The sequence below is a fragment of the Aegilops tauschii genome, chromosome 6 (genome assembly GCF_002575655.3).
Source record: "Aegilops tauschii subsp. strangulata cultivar AL8/78 chromosome 6, Aet v6.0, whole genome shotgun sequence".
NCBI lineage: Eukaryota > Viridiplantae > Streptophyta > Magnoliopsida > Poales > Poaceae > Aegilops > Aegilops tauschii.
Genome location: NC_053040.3, coordinates 451,701,833 through 451,712,334, shown reverse-complemented (window position 1 = coordinate 451,712,334; position 10,502 = coordinate 451,701,833). Strand labels below are relative to the sequence as shown.

The window sequence follows — 10,502 nt, the reverse complement described above, 5'->3', positions numbered from 1 at the left end:
CTATGGGGTGCCCCCTGGCCACGTATATAAAGGAGTGGAGGAGGGGAGGTGCCGACCCTCTCTATGGCGCGCCCTGGGGAGTCCTACTCCCACCGGGAGTAGGATTCCCCCCTTCCATGTAGTAGGAGTAGGAGAGAAGGAAGGGGAAGAGAGAATAGAAGGAAGGAGGGGGCGCAGCCCTTCCCCCTAGTCCAATTCGGACTAGGCCTTGGGGCGCGCGCAGCCTGCCTCTCTCTCTCCCCTAAAACCCAATAAGGCCCATATACTTCTTCCCCGTATTCCCGTAACTCCCCGGTACCCCCGAAAATACACGAATCACTCGGAACCTTTCCGATGTCCGAATATAGTCGTCCAATATATCGATCTTTACGTCTCGACCATTTCGAGACTCCTCGTCATGTCCCCGATCTCATCCGGGACTCCGAACTACCTTCGGTACATCAAATCACATAAACTCATAATAGAATCGTCACCGAAACTTTAAGCGTGCGGACCCTACGGGTTCGAGAACTATGTAGACATGACCGAGACATATCTCAGGTCAATAACCAATAGCGGAACCTGGATGCTCATATTGGCTCCTATATATTCTACGAAGATCTTTATCGGTCAAACCGCATAACAACCTATGTTGTTCCCTTTGTCATCGGTATGTTACTTGCCCGAGATTTGATCATCGGTATCTCAATACCTAGTTCAATCTCGTTACCGGCAAGTCTCTTTACTCGTTCTGTAACACATCATCCTGTAACTAACTCATTAGTTACAATGCTTGCAAGGGTTAAGTGATGTTCATTACCGAGTGGGCCAAGAGATACCTCTCCGACGATCGGAGTGACAAATTCTAATCTCGAAATACGCCAACCCAACAAGTACCTTCGGAGACACTTGTAGAGCACCTTTATAATCACCCAGTTACGTTGTGACGTTTGGTAGCACACAAAGTGTTCCTCTGGTAAACGGGAGTTGCATAATCTCATAGTCATAGGAACATGTATAAGTCATGAAGAAAGCAATAGCAGAATACTAAATGATCAAGTGCTAAGCTAACGGAATGGGTCAAGTCAATCACATCATTCTCCTAATGATGTGATCCCATTAATCAAATGATAACCCATGTCTATGGCTAGGAAACATAACCATCTTTGATCAACGAGCTAGTCAAGTAGAGGCATACTAGTGACACTCTGTTTGTCTATGTATTCACACATGTATCATGTTTCCGGTTAATACAATTCTAGCATGAATAATAAACATTTATCATGATATAAGGAAATAAATAATAACTTTATTATTGCCTCTAGGGCATATTTCCTTCACTTTGAATATGCAAGCATGTCATTCTTCAACGTCCCCACGTTTGAAGGTATGCCGGGTACTTCTCATTTAATGACTCATTTGAGATATTCGGAACTTGTTTAACATTCTCCATGCATTGTAGTGGAACGTGATCACATCATTTAACTCACCGAGGCAGCAACTCGCGACCCTAAATCAAGAACATGGAAAACACTAAAACAAACATGGGCCACGACCCATTAAGGCAACAACTCTTGGATATGGAATAAGCTTCACTCAGGTTGTCACATGCAACATATTGGTGATCAACTCTGACAACCTCGATGTTTTAACTACTATGCAAGATGGAGGCTCATTGGCCGGAACAACAACATCCATTTTTTATGATTGTTATCACATGTCGTCCAAGTTTTCTAATGTAATTTTTGAACGTTACCCTAGCTCATGAGTCCCTTTACCCTAGCTCAGGCTTGTATTGCTCGAGCTTCTAGTCCTAGTGTTTGGTTAGATGGAGACCCTTAACCCAGTATCTCTTTACTTGTTAATGATGGAACTATACTTATGATTGAATAAAGAGGGGCTTTAAAGTGTAAAAAAGGGGACCTACGTAGGAGAGCACTCCCTATACCTCACAAGTGTGAGAGTAAAAAAATTCCACTATATGTCGGCACCTTCACTAGGACGGTTTCTCTAGTGTGCCCTATAGGGGGGCACTCAGCTGCTTCTTTTTTTATGTTTCTTTTCCTTTGTTGTAGTCTTCCTTCCCCTTTTCATTTGTTTTCCACTTCTTGGTTTTAATTTTCCTTGTATCTTTTCCTTTCATATGTGTGATTTTTGAAAAAAATATGAACTTGTTTTTTTGTTTGTAAAAACAGGGTCAGACCCCCCGTTTCATCTTCATCGAAAATGAAACTAGCACCAGTACATCGATCCAAACAAATCAAGCTCTCAAACTACTGCATAGTCTAACATAAGAGGACGAGCCGAAAATCTTACGGAAGGTATAAAGCAAACTCTTATGGTGCCAAATGAATCCCTCAGTGATAGGTACCTTGGTATGCCCACTGGCATGGGAAGTTCTAAGAAGGAAACGTTCAAATATCCGAAAGAGAGAATTTGGAACAAGGTAAAGGGATAGATGGAGAAAGTTTGTAGATAACTATGTTTTTATCAAATTGGTTCCTCAAGAGATTCAGTCTATTATATGGCTTGGGTTCAACTCTCCCGGGGTCTCTGTGAACATATTAATACCATGATCAGGTAGTTTTGGTGGGGGAGTAAGCAAGGCAAAATGAACCTAGCCTGGGTGTCATGGGAGGTCAAAGTTTATGGTAGGCTTGGGTTTCAGAGATTTGGAACTTTTTAGTTCGACACTTCTAGCCAGACAAGACAGGTGCATGCATCCTACAAACTCCCTAGTCCTTGAGCGTCCGAGTTTTGAAGGTTGTCTACTTTCCCAATACTTCCACACTTGAGGCTTAGCTGGGGTCATTCCCGTCGCATATTTGGAGGGCGGTCCTGGAAGGAAGAGATGTTCTAGTAGAGGCATTTTTCAGCGTACTGGAGATGGAGAATCTACTTCCATTTGTCCTAATAACTGGCTACCTAGTGAAGAGCTTCCCCAGGCCTATCATCTCCCCTGTACAAAAGACACCTCAAAAAAGTAAGTGAGCCGATTGATGCCCAACGGCACGGTGGAATGAGGAACTTATTCGGCAAATATTTTTGTCCTCGAATGTAGCTACGATGCTCTTAATGCCCCTGTGCATCCGACGGATAATGATTTTGGGTCCTGGAATAGGGAGACAAAAGGTGTTTTCAATGTCAGACCCGCTTATCAGATGCTCGTGACGATCAAACATAGCAGGGTCTACTGGTTAGAAGAAAGGACAGGGCAATATAACGTAGTTGAAGACATGAAGGGATGGACCAATCTATGGAGACTCTCGGTGCCCTCCAAAAATCTGGTGGTTAGCACATAATTCCTTGGCTAGCGCCGAAGTTCTTCAGCATCGGAATATGACGGTGTGGGCCTGTTGTACATTGTGTGGAGTTGACGATTTTTGGCGCCACTCCCTGCTGGAGTGTTCTGTGTCTTGATGTGTATGGACGATGTCCTCGTAAGAATTTACAGAGCACATGAGTAGAACGACAGAACCAAGTGCTAAACAATGGTTCTCCATGAAAAATACGTTATAACATGTATATTCACAGGAAATATGGTCAATTTATGGACTGTTTGGACAATTCACACACAGGCAATTCATGAATATGAGTTTCAAAGTGCAATCTGAATACATGGTTTCATTAACAATTTCTGTCTGAATTGGAGATGATAGCACACAAGCATATTCCCGCCACTCCATTTGTAGGGAGCAATAACATATTAAAGCTTGGACCCCATCCCCTGGCTTAGCTAAAATAAGTGTTGATGGGGGCTGTGGCTAATGAAAACACAGAGCAGTGAGTACTTTTTGTCGGGACAAGTAGTGAAATTAGTTGGGAGCTTCAACAATTGTGTTCGATCGTATTAGTGATCCGCAAACTTCTGAAACTTTAGCACACCAGGGATGCCCAAACCCTTGTAGAAGATCTCCAACTCCATTGCATCCAGGTTGTTAGTGATTGCAAGACGGCGGTGTCCGAGATCATTGAAGGCGCATGTGGGGTCACAAGATCAATTATTCAAGAGATTTGGGGGCGTTTAACAAGGTTTGGTACTTGCAATTATGTTCATGAATTTCGGAGCTCAATATTTTTTTTGAAAACGGAGGCAAAGATTTGCCCCATCTACTAATTAAGAGGAGAATAGAGTGTTTGGTACAAGACCTTAAATTACACAAAAAGGTATTACTCCCGACACTATCTTTCTCAATTTTTTTGCTCGAGCGACAACCATTGCCTAGCTCCGCCTTCGGGGATATTGAGCAAGATCGGTAGCGATATAGCTAAGTTCGCTACTACTCTAGATCAGGGTCGCCATGTTTGGCTTGTTCAACCGTATGATCTTGTAATGGTGCCTGTAACTAGGGCTGGAATTCGAGCCGAGTCGAGCCAACTCGGCTCGACTCGCTAAAGCTCGTTTCATTAACGAGCTAGCTCGACTCGACTCGTTACTATAACAAGCTCAGATCCAAGATTGGCTCGACTCGTATAACTCGCGCGCTGGCTCGTTTAGCTTGTTAAGGTCGTTAAAGATATGAACATAAAACCTTATGAATATGATACAAATGATTACTTGGGAATGTAAAATATGCATATTAACCATGTACAATGTTCACGAACAATTAGAAGTGGGACTAGATCGCCTCCTATTTTAGGCCTTCAACTTCAAGCTCGGTGGCTTCTCCACGGTCACCACAGGCTCACCGCTAGGTCGGATAGAAGAATGCATAGATCAGTAGTAGAAGGAACCAAAAGAAGAGAAGGAGAAGAGGAGCAATGCAGGCAGGAAGTGTCCAACGCATGCACCGCCAAAGCGCAAGCTGCTGGACAGAGAGGTGGGGTTGCGGCGTAGGCAGGACACCGCCGTAACGATTCACAGGAGAAAGAAACACCAAAGACAGGAGGGGAATCAAACAACTATGACTTCGCTAGGAATGGAAGGAGCGACTGTGAGTCTCCTAGGCGGTTGGGCCTTGTGTTGTGCGCTTGGGACGCAGGGTGCTTAGCTGCTTGTGTTGTGCGCTCGGGACGCAGGGTGCTTAGCTGCTCTTTTGTACCGAGCCTAACGAGTTACACGAGTACTCGTGAGACCGGCTCGTTTAACTTGGTCTATAAACGAACTTAAATTAAAGCTTGGCTCGACTCGTTATGCTTCGAGTTCGAGTCGATTCGGGCCGAGTCACGAGCTACTCATTTAGCTCGCGAGCTTCGAGCTTTTTTTTTTCCAACCCTACCTGTAACCATCCTTCATGATCAACAAAGGTTAGCACGTTAATCTAAAAACGGCTCTTTGGTTGGTTTTTTCTTCCATGACTTGCTCCTACTAGTGTCTACTAGACCGTTAGTATCATGTTGTTTTCTTCTTTCCTTTATGTTGTAATTATATTCTTTTCTTTTCAATGTTATTTTTGTCTCACCTTTTCCCTTTATTTCTTTCTTTCTTTCCTTTTCTATGCTTTCGGTTCTATTTTTCTTTCATTCTGTTTTCAAAACTATGATGCCAGAAAATGTTTATTATGAATTTAAAAGTTGTTCTTATTTTGTTATTTATTTTTTCTTTATCTTCTTAGTTTTTATCTCTATTCATTTTTTTGTTCATCACATACTTAGAAATGTCCATAATGTATGCTTAAAAAGATTCAACGTGTTAGAAAATGTTAACCGCATTTTAAATGATGTTCCCCGCCTTAAAAAAAGTTAACCGTGTTTAAAAAAATGTTCACCCCATTTTAAAAAATCTTCACCATAATCTTTTTCGTGTAATTATAAAATTTAACTATGTTTTGGAATATGATCATCATTTCGACATTTTCACCGAATCTTTTAAGAACGTTAGACACATATTTTCAACATGTTAAAATTTTAATACATAATGAACATTTTCCAAATTCCCGCTGAACATTTTTCCATACATGATAATGGATTCTGCATGCTTGACTAAAATTTTCTTAATTTACGATGAACATTTTTTGTAATTCATAATGAATATTTTTAATACATCTTGTACACAAACATTTTATTAAAATTTTAAAATTAAATTAAATAAATTTCAAATTCACATATATATATATATTCTAAATATATATCAAAATACGAAAAGAACAAAAAAGAAAATGTGAAAAAGGCAATAAAACTGTGGCTGTTCTGTAGCTCCACACGCTACACAGGCTCTTGAACTCACTTTTGTTCTTGCGTGACGTCCTTCAACTTATTTTCGTGGGCTGGGCCCGAAAATCTCCCTCAGGCCTCAGGCGAGGCTCCCCTATGGCGCGGCGGCACCGCACCGCACCCGACCACACCTCTCCCTCACCGCGACCGAGGCAAGCAGAGCAATGGCGGCACCCCGCAATGCCGCGCCTCTACGCTTCTCCGCCCCACTCCGCGACGCCTCGCTGCTCCGCGCCGCCGTCCTGCTACCCGGCGCCGATCCGCTCCACCGCGCGGCCGCATTCCATGCCGCCGCTCCGCCCCACGGCCCTCTTCTGCCGGAATCCAAGGGTTTCAGGAGTCCAGATTGCTACAGCGTCAGAGGCCCAGCAGATACGGTCGAGGTACCTCCCAATCTCTCTCAGGCATAGTTTTGGTTGGTCGGCGATGGATCTGTTCCGGTTTCAGGGGTTGCCTGCTAGGACGACGGGTCGGAGCACGCCCTAGCTATCAGGGGTCATTGGTTTGGCACTACGGGGAGGTTAGGGTTCAAGTTGCTTTCCGAGATTAGGGTTCAAGTTGCTTTGCGAGATTAGGGTTCAAGTTGCTTTGCGAGATTAGGGTTCAAGTTGCTTTCCGAAATTAGGGTTCAAGTTGCTTTGTGCTGATCCCATTTTTGGATGCACCAATGCCCACCTAGACTTGTGACTAGAGAAACATTAATGAATGCTACTATGGTTTGCATATAGTCTTATCATCCTCTGCATTTCAGGTGAAATGCAGAGAATGATAAGACTATATGCAAACAATAGTAGCATCCCTATGGGGTATATTCAGTATGCTAAAGTCTCTAATGCAATATTCAAAAGCTTATGATTGTCTTTAGAATTCCTTTTCCTGTCATTATACTGAATATACCATGTCAGAAAGTACGACCCTGAAATGCAGAGAATGATAAGACTATATGCAAACAATAGTAGCATCCCTGTGGGGTATATTTAGTATATGCTACTAAAGGCACTAATGCTATATTCAAAAGCTTATGACTGTTTTAGAATTCCTTTTCCTGTCATACTGAATATACCATGTCAGAAAGTACCATTTAATATTTTGTAGAAGAATGGGGATCATAGACGTTCTAGTGTGAACAGTTCGAGATGGAAATACAGTAAACCCAGCAACTACTTGTGTATGGGCCTTAATATACGCCGGGCATAAGCTTCTGTATCTTGGAACTTATTGAATTTTTAATTGCCGTTTAGGAATTTTGCAAGGACGACCGAGCCTCAATTCTAGAAGCAGTTCTGATATTATTCATCATCCATTAGAAGCATATAACAGCGTACTTTATCGACTTGCAATCAACAAATGATATTATGTAATATAATCTCTTTACTGGATCTGCTCTCTCCTGACATGCCTATAATTATTATTTTTCTCACAAATTGTTTGCATGTTTACAGTACGTAATAAATAATGATACGATTTTTGTGCCTCAATTTCTTTGCAACTGAAGTGGGCTTTTCGTGATAACCATTCCTAAATTAATACTGTCGTATTAGTGGATGTCTCTGAGAAACATGTAAATCTGATTATGGCATCTGAATATTTTACTCCAGCCTAAAAGTTCACTGAGTTAATCATCTAGCAAGTCTCACTCCACTCCAGCCTAAAAGTTCATAAGTATTTTTTGTGTGTGTGTGTGTGTGAACTAGTTTCCGCATTTTAGTGACATAGTTGATATATTCTTTGATGGCCACTATTATGTTGAGTGTTGCTGAGCAAAGCTTCATGAATATAGTAACATAATTAGAATAACCCCCCCTCATGTCTTTCTATATTTCTAATAAACACGAGCGATAAACACTAACGAAGTGCACTTTAGCTTGTAGTTTGGATGCGATAATCAGAAGAAAAAAAGATACGTATGCTGTTGTTTTGAGTGTTCTAATTTTATGTAATTGTTTCTTTTCAGTTCTGGAATCATAGCAATGAAGAGGCCCAACATGTTGCAAAGTTTCAGAGCTTTCAGTTCCACTGGACCAGATGCTCCCACTGGACCAGATGCTCCCGTCGTTAAGCAGTTGATGTAAGCAAACATGTTGTTTTGTTCTTCTTCAGAAGTGTTATATTTAAACTGCAGATCATAGTCATAGTGGGGAGTAACTTATAGACTAGTAACATGCTTAAGTTACTAACTAGTCTGTTACTACCTTCATAGTGGGTAGTGTCATAGGTGTGATAACATAGAGACCTTCATTTATTACTTTGTAGAGTCATTTTTCATTGGAAAGCGCTATGTGATGGTAACATATCATGTTGCTCTATTTGTCTCTCTTCTTTTTGCCACATAATTTTTTTTTCTTATGTGGCATGTATATTACTCCCATTATGAGTAGTCTGATGTATGTTTCACATTAACAGGTTTAACGATGATTACGAGATTAAAAACGAAGTACTCACTTGCTTGAAGGAGTCTTTAATCTCTGGTAGTATTCTGAAGCCTACTCGTCAAGGTGGACTGCTCACACCTGACCACATGCAAATATTTGGTGATTCTGTTCTCGGGGATGTGGGCTTTGGAATTCTCAAGCACGGATGCTATCTAGCCACTGTGAATTTGATGCGTGGAGTCAATGTTAGTCCGTTGCTAAGGTTGGACAACCTTCTCTGGTCAGCAAAGCATGGAGGTATCATGTTTGACAAGATCTCTTTGAAGGCTGGAGAGCAAGGACAGCCCTTGAAGGCTGGAGAGCAAGGTTGCCCATATATGGCTGTCGGCACATTATTCCTCGAATGCTTAGAAGTGTCCACTGGTCTGAAGTCAGAGGAGATCCGAATACCATGGGATGTGAACCATCTCCTAGGCTATCTTGCAGAAGCCGGGAAAATGGATAAGAGACTTACTACCAATCACTCTGCTATAAGACTCCCAGGCGAACGCGTAGTGAGGAACTGCAATGCATATCGCTTCCTCCGTCACCAAGTCGAATACGAGGTTAAGAAAGGTCCAGGACATTATCAAGAGCACAGAAGATATTCTGGAAATCAACAATTGCAGAACCTTGCGAACAATGTGCATCGTGACCTTGCTTCAAAATTGCCGCTCGAGTTATTTCAACCTGCAGGGCTGCATCCTTTTGTTGATTATTGGGCACGTGAGGGTCAAGCTATGCGTGGACTTGGCAGCCGGATGTCAAAATGTCCCCTGACCATACCATCTGGACCATATGGTACTGAGCTTGATAACGTCACCCTGGGTATTGAAGTCGGGGAAAATGTCTATAGCCCTTCACAGAGATCCATTTGAGCACCCTTTTGGTCCATTTAATGACCATGTGGGGGAATATCTTTGGAAAAGGCCGTACAACATCCTACAGATTGAGGAGCTGTTGAACTGTGTGGATCCCAAGTATGGCCCATCCTTGGAAGCTTCTTTTATGGTCCGTGGTATTTGGGACAGGTTGGATTTAGACCACAGCAAGCCAGTTCTTTGTTACTGGAGCGGTCCCAAGCGCTATAACCCACCATCTTTCCTAGAAGATTACTGGTCCTAGTAACAAGCTGGGTAAGCATCGGTGACTGAGGAGTTACAGAATGAACTATCTTAGAAAATATGTGCATTTCTTCATTTCCAAATGTTGTGTTTCCTCATAGTGAGGCTGAAGATGTAAAAGGAAGTGAAACTAACTGTTGTTTCCATGTGCAGAATTACAGAGAAGTTAGAGCCGAGCTTTTCTGTATTCCAGAAGAAAGGGGTTTTCATGTTGGCCTTGACACGAACAGGAAGCATTTCCAGTTAATTTGCAGCGAGCGTAAAGTTCCAGGATGGCATCTATTCTTCTCTGAACTCGCAGTGTGTTGCAAGAGCCGAACACAAAGTTGAAGCTTTGGTTACATGCTTTTCCTTTTCCCAACCTGTTGATGTGCATAGTTTGTGTAGACAAAGATTAATTCTTCCGAAAATGCACGAGACACTAACTCTTCTGGAACCTGGTCGTCTGTGCCCAGTCTTGCCTCTTAGTTCAATTTTTTGTTTTTGTTTTGAGGGTTCAGACCCCATTAGAAATTCCCTATACCGTATTTTCTTTAAGGGAGCAGTTCCGCCTACTTTTTCGTAAGTTGAGTTCGGCCTACTTTCAGTTCTACCAGAACAAGTCTCGGGAAATGGGTGGACGGTTGGCTCCCGTCCGACCACGCCATCGCCCCTGTTTGTAAGAATTGAGGATGCATCAAGTGGTCGTTGGCTCGGTAGATGTATGGCCGGTCATATTTAGAAATAGTTCGTCCTCATTTTTTTTCCCGAAGAAAACTTCCAATCTACTGATGGATACAAGTACGTAGACCACCTAGTGAAGAATACAAGACATATATATCCGTACGTAGTTTGT

General features: G+C 42.3%; 1 protein-coding gene across 2 annotated transcripts; it reads left to right on the top strand.

The window, feature by feature from the left end:
• The first annotated feature begins 6,244 nt into the window (after positions 1-6,244).
• Positions 6,245-10,253, top strand: LOC109770674 (uncharacterized). 2 transcript variants are annotated; one of them, XR_012188139.1, is made up of 5 exons: positions 6,245-6,515; positions 7,374-7,514; positions 8,087-8,200; positions 8,536-9,679; positions 9,821-10,253. XR_012188139.1 is itself a non-coding variant. In XM_020329395.4 (4 exons), the coding sequence occupies exons 1-3, from the start codon at positions 6,313-6,315 to the stop codon at positions 9,419-9,421; spliced, it is 1,203 nt and encodes a 400-aa protein (XP_020184984.1). In that variant the 5' UTR covers positions 6,271-6,312; the 3' UTR covers positions 9,422-9,679; positions 9,821-10,103. The 2 variants fall into 2 exon arrangements, 1 of the variants encoding a protein (XP_020184984.1); XM_020329395.4 differs by lacking the exon at positions 7,374-7,514 and having other exon boundaries at positions 6,271-6,515; positions 9,821-10,103.
• Positions 10,254-10,502: the final 249 nt, after the last annotated feature.